Below are 15035 nucleotides of genomic sequence, written 5' to 3'. Positions count from 1 at the left end.
GGGGTCTGTTAGAGGTCCCCATCATCCCCCCCCCGCCTTGCCCCAGGATGGTTCAGCCCCACCTGGCAACTCCCCCCCCCCTGCCCCCCCAAATGGTTCCTCCCCGCCCACCCGGACCCTCTCCCCATTCCCCCCCTCCGCACAGCGATGGTGCAGTCTTCCCCTTCACCCCCCCCCTCCAGCGGTGGTACAGCCCAGCACCCCCTCACTATCCGCCTATCCTGCTGGCTCCCCCACGGCTCTCTATTGGTCAGTGTAAGAGAGGGGGCGGATAGGCTCGCTCTGATAGGCCAAGGGCCGCGCAGTGGGCGGGACTATCGGGGCGGCGGGGCCGGGGCCCCGGGGCGGGCAGGGTTGGGTTGCGCGGAGCGGCGGCGGGGTCTGTGGTGTGGGGAGGAGGAAAATGGCGCTGACGCAGGGGACCAAGAGGAAAGTCTGCTACTACTATGATGGTGAGGGGCTGGGGGCACTGAGCGAGGCGGCCAGCGGCACCGCCGGGCTGGGGGAGTGTGTGTGTGAGGGGGGGGGGAAGGGATGCGGAGGGGTTGGGGGGTGGAGGGGGCGGTGGGGGGGTGGGGGGCAGAGGGGAGCACTGGGGGGGAATGGGGGGCACTGGTGTTGGGAGGAGAGGGGTTGGCTGAGGGGTGATGGGGGTCACTGGGGGTGAGGGAGTGGCTGGGGGAGGGGAATGGGGGGGTCACTGGAGGGTGTGGGGGCTGCTCTGAGGGGTGTGGGGGCAATGGGGGTCTCTGGGGGTAGAGGGGTGGATATTGGGGGGTTTGGCGGAAGGGAGAGATGGGGGAGCAGGGAGCAACAGGGACATGGGGAAGGGGCAGGGGGGATATGGGGAAACACGGGAGGGCAGAGAGGGAAGAGTGGGGGGAGCTGGGGGTAGAATGGGAGGGGGAGGTGGGGAAAGGCCATGGAGGGTCCAGGATGGGCCATGAGGCTGAAAGAGGTTTTTGGAGCTGTGCTGAGGTGTTCCTCTGGGAGGATGGGGAGGTCCTGGGGGAGAGGACAGACTGTGGGGAGACAAAGCCTCCTTGAGCTGTGTTAGGAGGCAGAGGCACCCCCGAAGCTGCCATTTGGGTCAGCAGCCAGGGGAGAAACCCAAAGGTGTTGGGAGGCAGACCCCCTGCCTGGTCGTTTGTAGGGAGTTCCTGTGTCTAGGAACTTGTTCTGAATCTGGGGTTGTAGGGGCTTGTAGACTGCTTTATTTTTAATTCATTTTATTGTTTTCCTTTTTTTGAGGCTGGGGAAGCACCGATTTGGGGCTATATAATCACCCCACAGGGGTAGGGGAGCAGCAGGGTGTTAGAGCTGGTCAGACCCCAAGTCTTGTGGGACTGCCTCACTTCCACCCAACAGTCTGGGGGAGACATCGCAGTCACCTCAGCACTGCCCTTCACAACTCTCACTCCTTTGGAGGGGTGACTTGATACCTCAGTGATGGGTGAGCTTGTTTTTAATAGCAGCTGTGATTGCTCTCAGGGAGAGGTACTGTGCAGTTCTCTGGTCATGGTTATTAGTTTGTGAAATCAAATAAAAACTTTTATTTGCTGCTTTTTTCCTGGTAAGTGGATGTGCTCAGTGCTCAAGCAGCAGAGCAAGGTCTTTTCAACTGCTCTGTGTGTCAGGCATAGAGTGAGGGCTTCTATTTCTTTGGAGGAGTAAAGCCAAGCAGTAGCTTTGCAATGACAATCCTGATGGGTCTGTCACTCAACCACTGTCTTCTGGAAGGCAGGGCCAGGAGGAGTCTGGTTCAGAGCACTGGGTGCAGTGAAACTGAGCCTGATTTCATCACACAACCCATCTCAGTGCAACAGCCATCTTACCAAAATATACAAGGGGTGCTGGAGCCCTGGGTGTTAAAATGCTTGGTTTAACCTCAAAGTGTGCGTGTAGGGAGGGTCAGAATGCTCATGGGACCTAGGGGCTGGGAGAAAATGGTCTCTGTGTCCAGACTTATCCCTGCCCTTGCAATACAGTGTGTTCACAAAGCAGCTTGTCAGTTTGTCAGCAAGCTGTAATCCTTCCAGGCAGGCACTGAGGCCTTAAATATGAAATAACCATTCATTTGGTTTGAGAGTGCTGAGCAGGGATGCTGTCCTTGGAGCCTTTATTGCATGGTAACTGCATGAAGTTAGCTTTGCACACTCCTGCCTCTGGCTGCCCTCACTAATTTACTCTGTGGTGAGGTTTCAGTGCCTCCTTTCCCCCTGCTCATTTGTGAGCCTCTGGCAAACATCCACAGCACCACATCCTAGGGAGAAATGGTGCTTCTCTTGTCAGGGAAGGCATCATTTGGGGTGGTGGAAAGCCAGCTTGTTAGGGTCTTGATTTTTATTTCCCGTGCAGGGAAGTTAAGAGCAGCAGAATCCAGGGCAGTCATTCCCTGCAGGTCCCTGGGCACTGTTCTGTGGGGATCTTTCCCTTGAGCCATCCATTTCAGGTGGCAGGAGGACATCCAGTCCTGGAGAAGGAACCTAGGATCCTGGAGAAGGATCTAGGTGGGATGCAGAGGATGGGGAAAGGGTAATTGGAAATGATAAGGGTCCTTCATGGAAAGCCTCAGGGGTGCTGAGGGTTTGAACTGAAGCAGTAACTTCTCCTTTGTCAGCTGGGACCTGCTTAGCCCTGGCAGGCAGAGGTGTCTGTTGAGTTCATACTTAATCTGTGCTGCTGTCCAGGAGCAGACAAGCTGAGCTGCTGCACTGCAGGAGTGGTGGTGGGGTTTGTTCAGCAGGGTGCACATGAGCAGGGTTTGCTCAGAGCATTTCACTGACCTCTCCTGAAGTGAGGATGATAATTCCTCATGTCTGGTGCTGTTCTGTGCTTGCATTTTCTAGGCAGGGTCTTGAGCATCTCCTATGGAGTTCCCCAAAGTTTGGTTTATAACCTTATTTTACTGTAGGGAAAATTGCCCCAGGGAAATACAGTGGTGCAGAGAACACAAAGAGGAGAACTGCAGCAGCAGAACTGTTTGGGTGTGGGGTTTGCATCTACTTTGACTGGAAATAGTCTGTAGGAGGAAAGAACTACAGCTGGGTGCTGTGAGGAAGCAGCAGCTTCTCCTGAGTGGTAAGATCAGTGATGAAATATTAATACACCCCAAGTGAGTCACCAGACAGACAGGATTGGGTCTCCTGCTTCCTAAAGTGATCAGAAGTTGTACAACTACATGAACAACTCAGCCTGATTTCCCAAGAAAATGATCCTTGCACTGCATTGCTGGGGCTACCTCTGTGTTTCCTGCTCTTGAGAAGTTTTGTGTCTGTGCCACTCACAGCCCAATCAGGCAGGATGCAGAAATCTGAAAGTTAAATTCTGTTGGTTTCATAAAAATAATTACCCTGGGAGAGGAAGGGGGAAAGAACCAGTTTGCAGTGCCTGCTGTGGGGGAGTGCAGTGTGAGCTCAGCTCCTGACAGGTAGGGGAAAAAAAAAATGTGTGGGGAGCTGAGCTGTGGGATGTGTTTGCAGGAAGGTGACTTTATTAGTGCCAGCAGGACAGCTCCTCAGGCTCTATGTGGGTGCCTGGGAGACTCTTCAGAAGGATTTCAGCTGATCATAAAAACTATGGGAGCTAAAACTCCTAACTACAGCTATGGAGTAAAGCTCCAGCTGGGGGGGTGGTTGCTTATTGACAGAATGGGCTGCTTTGTGTCTCTGTTGGGTGAAGAGAAAGAAACTGAGGTGAAGAAGTGATGTGCTCTGTCTGTGGAGTCATTGTCTGAGCTGGGATTAAACTCCTGTGGCTCCCAGGCTGGGTGCATTCAGGGAAAGCTGTGAGTTCTGCAGATGTGAGGTGTTGGAGGGGGTCTGAATCCCCTGTAGAGAACAGGGGAGGGCTGAGATGTGGTGCCCAAAGCTTTCCTGCCCAAGCAAACTGCTGCTCCCACCTCTTGTCTTCCTCAAGAGTGATGTTAGTTGCTTAGGCTCTGCAGGGATTGTCTTCCCCAGAACTTGCATTAAAAAAATTCCTTATCTGGTCTCAATTTCCAGATGTCTGTCTGTCTCTCTTCAGTCTGGAACAAATTTAGGAGCAGGATGGGGGAAACCCTGTCCCCTGTGGACAGAAGCACTGCAGGACAGATACAGCAGATGACCTAATGGCTCTTGTGCCTTTAGCTGTGATTCTGTTTGGAGAAGTTGATCATTTTCCCTGCTGTAACAAATACCCTTTTCTGCTCCCAGGTGATGTTGGAAACTACTATTATGGCCAGGGACATCCTATGAAACCCCACAGGATCCGGATGACCCACAACCTACTGCTGAACTATGGCCTCTACAGGAAGATGGAGATATATGTAAGTGAAGAGAAATACATAGGAAAGGTCTTGTTTTATTGCTGATGCTTCAGACTCCTCAGTTCTCTGTTGACAAGCCAAACAGGAAAGGAAAAAACAATAAACAGTATTTCTGCTTTTTTTCTGATTGCTTCTAGCAAGATATTCTTTGCTGCAGCTAAGCTTTAGAGGCTGGAAAACTGCATTTCTCCTGTAACTTAAATATTTTCTTTGTCTGGATATATAATCTGTTCCAGTCTCCAGCAGTGGCATTCTTGCCTTTGGAAAGATGTTTATCTTGTTTAAAGCTGCTGGTTTGAGGGCTCTTCGTTGTTGTTGTTGTTGCTGCTGTTGTTTCTGGGAGTAAATCTGAGACTGGAAATGGGAACTGGGGAGGGAGATGTTTCAAAAGAAGCCTTGCTCTTTTCTTTGTCCTTACAGCGCCCTCACAAGGCAAATGCAGAAGAAATGACCAAGTACCACAGTGATGACTACATCAAATTTCTGAGATCTATTCGCCCAGATAACATGTCTGAGTACAGCAAGCAAATGCAAAGATGTAAGCAATGCCTCTAGTTCCTGCCAAGGTTAAAATTTGTGGTTCTGAGCATTCTCAGCCAGCTTTAGGGGTTTGTGATAAAAAGAGTAGGAAGAACCATGGGAAATGGTCTTTCTCCTGACTTTGGTTTTGATTTATTTAGTAAACCAAGCATTTTAAAAGTGCTCACTCAAGCCAAGAGATGCCAGAAGAGCTGAGGAAAAGCTTTTGACCTGGCTGGTTTGTTGTGGTTTTTTTTGTTGTCTTATGTGTTGATGGAAACTCTTCTAAATTGCCTTCCTGGCTCAGAGATAACTGAATTACTCCATGTATCAGCTGCCAGTGGTTTGGTTTTTTTTTTTGGTTATTTTTAACCAGAGGTGGGAAAGGGTTTAAAACAAAGCAAGCAAACAAAAAAACACCAACTCATTTGTAGTGTCCAAAATCTGAAGTTACTCTGAAGGATTTAGAGGGCAATGACTGTTTGGAAGTGGGGAGGGTTGAGATGCACAGTGAAACTTGTCCACTTTTTGTTGGAATGGTTTATTTTCTGAGCTGATCTCTTGTTCTGACCTCTCCAGTCCATGGGAAGGCTCTTTAATACTGACTTTAATATTACAGAAACCTTTTCTTGGTCTCTGCAGCTCAGAGCTGATGTTCTTTGGCAGTGAGTGTGGCAAACTAGGTTTTTAGCAAGTCTAGATGAAAAGTGAGGAAGGCTCAAGGTTCATCTGCAGTCCCCATGAGCAGAGAACAATTGTGAGCCTCTGAGGTTCATTTATGTAGAGTGTAATCTCCAGTTTAGAGGAAATACATCCTGAGCCTGAGGCAGAGGCTCTGGGAAATCTAATGAGCTGAAGGGGACAGATATTAAGGCCCAAACATGTAAGAGGAATGGGTAAGCTGGTTCATGAGTAATATCCACTGAAAAACTTCCTACAGTAAATGCTGTGCCTGAGTATACCCAGTGACATACACCTAAGTACATATTGACACAAACTGAACTGTTTGCCCCTGGAGCAAATAGAAATCATCAACACCCACTCTGCTCTCTCTGGTAGTCAATGTTTTCTGTACTGTACTTCCACAGAACTATTTTTACTAAATATGAAAGCTAATCTTAAACATGGAGAGGACAAAGCTTTTCTTCAAGCAGACCTGCAGAATAGCAGCCTCTGTGTAGCTGTGATTTCTGTAGGGAGGGTTCCACCTGGAATGCTGAGCTCTCTCTGGTTGTGCTCTGCCTGCTACAAAGCTCCTCACCCACCCACTGCAAGGAAGGAGCCTCTCCTCTTCCACCAGAGCTTTGTGCCTGTGCAGTGACAATTAACAGTAATCCAGATGTTATTAACATCCCTATGTAGTAGTCCAGACTGCTTTGAATCTCCTGGTGGGAAAAAGCCCAGTACAGCAGCTCCTGTCTGAGCCAGGTATTGCAGAGGATGCCCTCAAACACTGTCAGTGCTGCCCACGAAGTTCTCAGGGCAATAAAGGGAATGAACAGTCTCAATTTCATTCTGCTGATGCTGTGCTGCCTGCCTGAGGACTTGGGAAGTCTACTCTGTAACCTAAAGGGCAAGAAGTTTAATTTGTTGTAGTGGGAAGCATACAGAAAGCAATGTCTTAAATTCTCCTCACTGAACAGGGAAAGCTTCCAACCACCTCTTTGAATTAATTATTCAAACTCTGCAAGTTGACAGGCCCTGCTGAAACAATTGGGAAGCAGGAAAAATTGCTTCCTTCTGGGTCTCCTGAGGGGTATTGTCCTTTTCAGAGATCCCTTTCCCAAGCTGTGACCATTCACACTCCCTTATCACACACTCTTTGTGGAAACTGCACTGAAACTGTTTTGGGGGCTGCAGGAACTGTGCTGTTTGTGCTCTTCTCATTAAGCAAAAAGAAAACGTTTGTTCTGCAGATGTTAGAAAAATAAAGATTTTGTTTGCTTGTTTCTAGGAGCAAATCTAGATTCAGTACAAGTCAGCTGCAGGATTAAAGATCAAAACAGTAACACCTGACAGCAGGAATTTATCTAGGTGATAACTGCAGTGCTGCTGAGAACCTTAAACCTGCCTGTCCCATGAGAAGCCACAGGAATATACAGAGAGGGGCAGAAGAGCTGTGGGTGTGAACTCCTTTCCTCCAGCACACAGTGAGGGGTGGGGGCTGCCCCCCATTCTGCACAGCCTCCCCGTGCCCCTGGCACCAGCACATGCTGCTGGGAATGTGCCATCCCCCCAGGCACTGCTGGAGCTGCCGAGGAGGAGTGTTGGTATCACAGAGCTCTCACTGACAGCATCTCCTCCCTGCCCACTCATTTTCTTGCACACTTGCCCGGTTTCTAAATCCCTCTCAGAGCACCCCAGCAGATGGCGTGCAGCTCTCACCAGAGCTCCTGGGACCTGCTTCCCTCTTTTCTTACAAATCAGGAGCATCCTCCCTACATCCTCCCCTTTTTGCCTCAGCAGGCAATGCTCAGGTTGATTGCTTTAATGTTTTATTATTCCTGTGTGGTATTTTGTTGTTTAAAAGTATTGATCACTTCCCAGGTTAGCTTTTCAAGTCAGAGTGATGGGATAAGGATTGCCATTTTCTGTGATTTATTTGTAGTTTTGTCTCACTGACTCTTGTGTTCTTTTCAAGTTAATGTTGGGGAGGACTGCCCTGTGTTTGATGGGTTGTTTGAGTTTTGTCAGCTCTCTGCTGGAGGCTCAGTTGGTAAGCTCATGTCATTTTCTTTTCTCTCAAAGTAGATGTATGTCATGGAGTTCTGTTTAGAAAATGCATTTGTTGTAGGTGGGGGGGGGGAAGCCATGTAAACCTATTCCTGGTTTCCTTAGTTGGCAGATCCAGATTGCTTCCCAGGTGAGTGTTCAAGCCTTGCACGTTGACAGATCCCTCTGCATTTGTGAATTTTCACTAGTCTGGGTAACTTCATCAAATATACAAAGGACTCAAAGTCCCATAACAGCGTTGCCAGCAAAGACTTAAAACTGCATCAGCAACAAGGGTTTAATTGAAAAAAAAAATCAATGTGAGATTTACAGGAGGGCTTGTGAAAACCTTGCTCTGGGCCTGCAAAGGAAAGAAAAAGGGTTACTTTCCCTGTTGTTTCTCACAAAACGCCACTGTCTCTGGACACGAGGCAGAATAGAACCTGAAGGGTTGCAGGAAGCTCCCTGGAAACTGGAACATTTAAAATGTTTTCACTCTTTTCAGATTGTTGCAGAACTATTTCTCCTTACAGGTGTTAAAGCTTTGTGGCTGCTACTCCCATCATGACATCTAGGAGTCTTTATTTTCTGTAGCACAGTTCAGTGGTGTACACAAGTACTGACTGCAGCATCTTTTGAAGCAGCTGTCCTCTCTGGTCCCATGGCTGTGGATTCCACAGAATATTTTCATTTGTTTTGGTCCTGGGACTCTCTGAAAACTTGCAGAAAGTTTACGAAGGGGCTGGGGAGAAGAGAACTTCCTTTGCCTAAATGCATAGTCAATGAATGACCTAAACTGTGAATGTACTAAACCCTTTCATTTAAATCTTTTGTTGAGGGTACTGAAAAATCTAAACTGTCTTCAACTGTGACCCCAGCCAGAGTGCTGAGGACTCCTTTGTGCAGATTTTGTGCTCTGTGGCAAAAGCAGGAAGAAAAAGCATGCAGACAAAACAGAGCCTGCATTGCTCTGCCTTTGGTAGTTTGTTGAGATGTCCAATGTTCACCCCTTGGGCTTGTGCTTTGCAAAGTACTCAGATGCCCCCCAGGTAGTGATGTGATGAGAGGGACCCCGTGCTTTGTCCCTTTGTCTCTCTCTGTCTCGGGGCCTTTGCTCTCTTGCTGACATTTTGTAATTCTTCTCCCAACAGCCAGTGCTGTGAAGCTGAACAAGCAGCAGACAGACATTGCTGTGAACTGGGCAGGAGGCCTTCACCATGCTAAGAAGTCAGAGGCTTCTGGTTTCTGTTATGTCAACGATATTGTGTTGGCTATCTTGGAGCTCCTGAAGTACGGGCAGTACTGTTTACTCCTTTTGTTTGTCTGTCCTGCTGCATTTCCTCCATGTCCTTGGCATTTTTTTTCCAGTCTGCTCTTTTTGTTGGCTTGGGGGTTTTGATTTTTTTTTTGTTTGTTTTGGGTTTGTGGTGGGGGTTTTTTGTTCTTTTAATTTTTTTTTTTTTTTTTTACTTTTTTTTTTTTCCTTCTGAGCTGTGGTCTCCTGGGAGGGTTTAATCACCTATCTTTTGTGATGCAGTACTCTCCCTCCCAAAGGGAGTTGTGTCTAACTGTGGCACTGTGCAGGAGGCAGAAGGCTTGGAGCACTGTTTGGTTGCTCTTGGGCCCTCCTCTCTACCATCCACCCTGAAAAAGGAGGCAGTGCTGTAACATCTGTCAGCTTTTGGCTCAAGGCAAACCTTGGTGAGAGGCTTGAACACAAAAATACAGTCTCTTGGCTGAATCTGAATGAACTGAAAAGATCAGTTGTTGCACCAAAGCCACTTTATTTTCCTCTGTGGTTCTCCTTCATGGCTGGCCAAGGCACAGCTCTCTTCTCCACAGCTCTTTTGCCTGGGGGGAGAGCTGGCTGATGTCTGGGGGTCAGCACCACCTTCCTTGCTCTCCTCACCTTTGCTGCTGAAGGCAGTTTTTGCTCTGAAGAGATGCAGTTATTTTGACTCCTTTCTGATCCTAGGTATCACCAAAGAGTGCTGTATATTGACATTGATATTCACCATGGAGATGGGGTGGAGGAAGCCTTTTACACCACAGACCGTGTCATGACTGTGTCCTTCCATAAGTATGGAGAATACTTCCCAGGAACAGGGGACCTGAGGGTGAGAATGAAGGCTTAGCAGAAAATTACCATGAAATTTAGTTTGCTGTCATGCTAATTTTAATCACAGCTTTCCTGGCTTTTCCTGCTCTCAAAGCATCTTCCTTTTTCTGAGGGCAAAGGTATATTTGTGAGGCTGCTGGGCTCTGGGGTGTTCCTGTGACCATGGCCTGTGGAGTTATAAAGCCAAGGCTTTGATACCAGGCTTTTAGCAGCCTCCTGGTGGGATTATGCTCAGAAAAGTGACCCTGAAGATGTTGGTCAGCTGTAGCTCCTTTGCAGGCAAAGTTTGATCACCCCAAGCTGTTGGCTGCAAGTTTATGAGTGAGGATTGGTGTGTGTGTTGCTTTAGCCTGTTGGCATTCCTACTCTGAATCAGTTCTTCGTGTCAGTGAATTGTGGTGTTAACTGTGGCACTCTTTAAAGTTAGATACAGGTGTGGTTCACTTTGGGGCTTCTGACATTGCCAGAATGCTGTTCTCAGGGTGGAAGGTTCTTTACTTTTGTATTTTTTAAAATCTGCTTTTTGGTGGAGTTTCATTTTTCTGATCTAACTTCTCTTGTCTTCCCCTCCTGAGTTGTATTTTTACTCAGCCCTGCCCAGACTTTGGCACTTGTGATGTGAACTTGCATGCAGCCCCAGCATTCTTCCCTGATGCAGTGTAAATGAAATTAGTATTTTTTATAAAACACAAGTATGAGAGAGATAATGGAAAGGTGAAATTATTTATATTATTTTAAAGTAAAATAGAATCCTCCAGTTACTAAACTGCATGGTCAGCCCAAACTGGGCTGTGCATCCATTCAGATGTGTGGAACTGGCATTTTGGCTGCCAGGTTTATTGCTGTGCAAGGGAGTGGATTTTGCCAGTGCAGTGAGAACTTGTGTGCTCACAGCAACCTGGAGAAAGATTTTTCTTTTTGCACTGAGGGCAAAATTCACCCACCAGGGAGTCAGCTGGCTCTTCATGCCTTCTGCCAGGACAGGATTTGTCTGTGACATCCTGGGCTTACATTCAGGTTACACCAATGGAATTCCAGGCTTCCGTTCCTAAGTTTGGGCATCACTGACGTGTTGCTGTTGGTGCTCTGCTGACTCCTGATCTCTCACTTGGACAGGACATTGGTGCAGGCAAAGGGAAGTACTATGCTGTCAATTACCCCCTGCGGGATGGGATCGATGATGAGTCCTATGAAGCAATATTCAAGCCAGTAAGTTAAAAATCTTTGCTGAGTGATTCTTTGTGGCTCATTGTCACTGTGTGGCTCGTGGAGCCCTTCTTTGAGGAGATTGATTCAGTCTTAGCTGATAAGATTGGTCAGGGGCTATGTTCCTGCCAAACAATTGCAGCCTGTCATCAGTAAGCTGCTCTTTGTAAGAGCTTCACTGTCACCAGCACAGGGGAGTCAGCAGCTGTGGGAACACTTGGGATGTCTTCGTGTCACTGCTGACGTGGACATGAGTGTGTGGCTGTGACACTGTCCTGTGGAGAAGCTGTAACAATGAGTTTCTTGTTTAGGTGATATCTAAAGTGATGGAGACGTTCCAGCCTAGTGCAGTTGTCTTGCAGTGTGGGTCAGACTCTCTGTCAGGGGACAGGCTGGGTTGTTTTAACCTCACCATCAAAGGTAAGAGCCCTGTGCAGTGCCTGGGTGTCAAACTAGCATAAATATTCAAAAATTTCATTGAAAACTTTTGTTCTTCTTAATGCCATGAAGCTTTGACCTTTGCCCCCTGCTTTTGCTGCAGGTCATGCCAAGTGTGTGGAGTTTGTAAAAAGTTTTAATTTGCCTATGCTGATGCTGGGAGGAGGTGGCTACACGATCCGCAACGTGGCGAGGTGCTGGACCTATGAGACTGCAGTGGCTTTGGACACTGAAATCCCCAATGGTAATTCTCTGCTGGAGCCTTTGAAGCAAGACAAAGGGACAGTGACACTCTAGTAACAGCTCAGGGAAATGATGTCGTGGAAGAGGGAGCAACCCTGAGGTGTTTCATCAGCTCTTGGTTATTACTGTGGAAGAGCTTTTGGATGCCAGGGTTTGTAGCAGCTGTTAGTGTTTGCCTTCTAGTGCTGTAAGCAAAAGGTACCCAGCAGCCTTCCTGCCTTACTGAAATGAAATGATGATCCCCTGAAAACTTTTGTCTGCACTGATAGTGTTTAACTGCCAAGTAAGCTTTGACTCCACTGTTGCTAAGTTGTCAGCTTTAGTCTGAATTTGTGTCTGGAGGGCTTTAGCCTGTGCCTGGGCAAACACAGTTGTGCTTTTCTGTAGAAGTATGACATGCTTGTGATATGTTGTCACCACTCTAGTGGTAATTTGGTGTTTATTGCTTTTTTAACTTGCCTGCAGAGCTTCCATATAATGACTATTTTGAGTACTTTGGACCAGACTTTAAGCTCCACATCAGCCCCTCCAACATGACTAACCAGAACACCAATGAGTATCTGGAGAAGATCAAGTAAGTGTTTGCTGCTCTTGGGGAGACTGACACCTTCTGCTGGGGGCTTCACAGCTGGAGGTGGCACCTTGCTGACTGAGCTGTTCCTCTCCTGGCTGGCTCTAGGCAACGGCTCTTTGAGAATCTTCGTATGCTTCCTCATGCCCCTGGAGTCCAGATGCAGCCAATTCCTGAGGATGCTGTTCAGGAAGACAGTGGAGATGAAGAGGAAGAGGATCCTGAGAAGCGCATTTCGAGTGGGTGCTTGGTTCTGATGTGGTTGGGTTGCCCCCCAGCCTGTGCTGTTCAGAGCATGGGGGTGCAGAACACAACAGGAGCAGTCAGCTGGAGAAACATGCAGGCTCTGAACTGAGTTCCTTTAGTAAAGAGAGGAGGATGTATGATTTAGCATGCTCTGTCTTCTGGAGTCCCCTCAGTTTGGGTCTGTTCCCACCTGTGTGATTCTTGAGATGAAGCAATGATGGGTAAGCACTGCAGAGCTGACAGATTTCTTTTTGCATGGAGAAACAGCACCTTTGCCAATTTCCATAATGGGAGAACCTAGGCTTTAACGTGAGAATTTAAATAGTTCCTGTGATGCAGGTGCTATAACAGAATGCTTTCGGGGAGCCTGTCAGGTTTGATCCCACAAGTTGTCATCCACAGTGGAGATGCTGTTTTCTCTCCAGATTGGTTGGAGGCCCTTAGATCTGGCAGACAGATTTTCTTGGTGTGAGGCTGGTTAACCTGCTTATGCTGTCAAGTCTAGACATCCCACTGTACCTACTCCAAGTCACACATGTGATCTTGGATCTTGGGCAGGAGCAGTTTAGGAGTGACGAGTTCAAAGCCACAGCAGGTAAAGTGTAAGTATCAGATAAAGTGTTTTTATGGTGGGCTGATTTTGACTCACGTTAGTTAATTTCAGTGTGTAGATGTAACTTGGAGGAGCTGGTGCTTGGTGTGTCTCCTGTGTCTCTCTCTGTTCACACCACCCCTTGTCCTCTTTGCTCTCAGTCCGCAATTCTGATAAGAGAATATCCTGTGATGAGGAATTCTCTGACTCTGAAGATGAAGGGGAAGGAGGGCGCAAAAACGTGGCCAACTTTAAGAAAGTAAAGCGTGTGAAAACGGAAGAGGAAAAGGAGGAAGAGGAGAAGAAAGGTAAGCATGAGAGCTAGGACCAGAAGCCCTCCCAGCTCTGTAGAACTTTTCCTGGCATGTGCTTTCCTACTGCACTATTGTGTGTCTGTTGTGGTTTTTTTTTAATTAAATTTTTTAATCCTAGATGAGAAAGAAGAGGAAAAACCAAAAGAGGAGAAAGCAGAACCCAAAGGGTGAGCCCTGTTTCCTGGTGTGGTGATTAAATGGCTGTGCCTGAATTCCCATCTAACCATGCCCCCAGGGGGATGTTCCACAGCTTGAGGGGTTGGAGGAGAGAGATGGTAGTTTGGATGGCTTTGTCAGGGGCTCTTAATGGGAAGAAGTTACATGTTTTAGATGCAGATGGGCCACATAAGCAGCATTTTTAAAGTTTGTGGCCCTGGCCTGTTACTAAAGCTTGGGCACAGCCTGAGTTTATTGTTTAAATTCATCACTGCTTGCTTCCACAGGGTGAAGGAAGAGACAAAATCCACCTAAGATGGCTGCAGATGGACAGTACCTGTCAGTGTGTAGTTGTCATAGGTTAGCTTCTCTGGTTGCCTCCCATTCCACAGGATTTATATTTTATATATGTTTCTGTATATATTTCTATATAAATATATAAATTACTTGAGAACTGTAAATTATTCGTTGCTGCACTCCGCTGGGAGCAGAGAGGGAGGATTCTGCGGAGTAGAGAGACCTGCACTGCCCAGATTTGGTGACTGGGAAGTTTCACTCTTGCCTTTCACTGCCTCCTTAGTGTGTCTTTAAAAAAAAACCACTCCCTTTCTTGACTCTCCCCTCTGAAATAACCACCCTTGGAAAAGAGTAGAAGTAGTATCTGCATTTCAGGTTAGGTGGAAAGCTCACCATGAATTATTTTTTTTCCTTTTTTTTTGTTTGTTCTTGGTTTGGTTATGTTTTGGGATTTTGGGGGTTTTTTTTGTTGTTGTTTGTTTGTCTTGGTTTGGTTTTGGGTTTGGTTTGTTTTTTTTGGAAAATAGGAATTCCCCAGTGAAGCCTGTGAGAAACTGACTGTTCCTTTGGTCTTCAGTTTGATTCCACCATGACAAGTAACTGCAAGCTGGTGTCACTTCTCAGGGTCAAATAGTGCAGTTCTTGAATAGAGTTGGCTACCTCCCTGCAGCAGACTTGTGGAAAGAGATGAAGCAGCTTAGAAGCAATCTGAAGAGTGCTTTGGTGAATCTGCAGGTGCAGATCTGGAAAATGCAAACTGAAACTCACCCACATGTGGTGGTGGTGAAGGTTTTCCAGTACGCTGCAGATTCAGTTAGCGTGGCAGCGTTACGCACCTCGAGTAAGAGAAGGGATGACATTTTTATACCTTTTTTCCTATGGCTAAGCCCCTTCGTATGGGGGAAAGTGAGTTACTGCCCTTTTGGCCACCTGCATTGCTTTTCCTGCTTATTCTGCCCTGGGCTACACGAGCCCTGATGTTCTTTCTCAGTACTGATCTGTGTCCTGCGCTGAAACCACAGCAGAAATTCCCAGCTTGTCTCAGAGCCTGGCTGAAGCCTTGTGGTGATGTGTATCCTCACTGAAAAACTCTCCTCTGAAGTGAAAATGTTTTCAAACTGAACCTTTCCTTTTGCTTGCTCTCAAGGCCAGTAAACATGGAGAACCTTTTTATCAGCCTGCTGAGCTGTTATCTTTAGGAGGAAACAGCAGATGGGGCTCTGCACATTTTTATAGCTACTCCTCTTCCTGCTCCCACGCATTATCTCACACCCAGGAGCCTTTTGTGACCAGAACTGGCCCATCTTTTGCAT

General features: G+C 47.4%; 1 protein-coding gene across 1 annotated transcript; it reads left to right on the top strand.

The window, feature by feature from the left end:
* The first annotated feature begins 341 nt into the window (after positions 1–341).
* On the top strand, positions 342–14179 carry HDAC1 (histone deacetylase 1). The gene is made up of 14 exons (XM_030464365.1): positions 342–452; positions 4197–4309; positions 4730–4847; positions 7470–7544; positions 8692–8830; positions 9516–9657; positions 10776–10868; positions 11177–11285; positions 11407–11547; positions 12012–12120; positions 12226–12356; positions 13117–13263; positions 13388–13436; positions 13713–14179. The coding sequence occupies exons 1-14, from the start codon at positions 404–406 to the stop codon at positions 13738–13740; spliced, it is 1443 nt and encodes a 480-aa protein (XP_030320225.1). The 5' UTR covers positions 342–403; the 3' UTR covers positions 13741–14179.
* Positions 14180–15035: the final 856 nt, after the last annotated feature.

Source organism: Calypte anna, chromosome 23 (assembly GCF_003957555.1).
Source record: "Calypte anna isolate BGI_N300 chromosome 23, bCalAnn1_v1.p, whole genome shotgun sequence".
In the NCBI taxonomy this organism is placed as follows: domain Eukaryota; kingdom Metazoa; phylum Chordata; class Aves; order Apodiformes; family Trochilidae; genus Calypte; species Calypte anna.
This window is presented reverse-complemented; position numbering and strand designations above follow the sequence as displayed.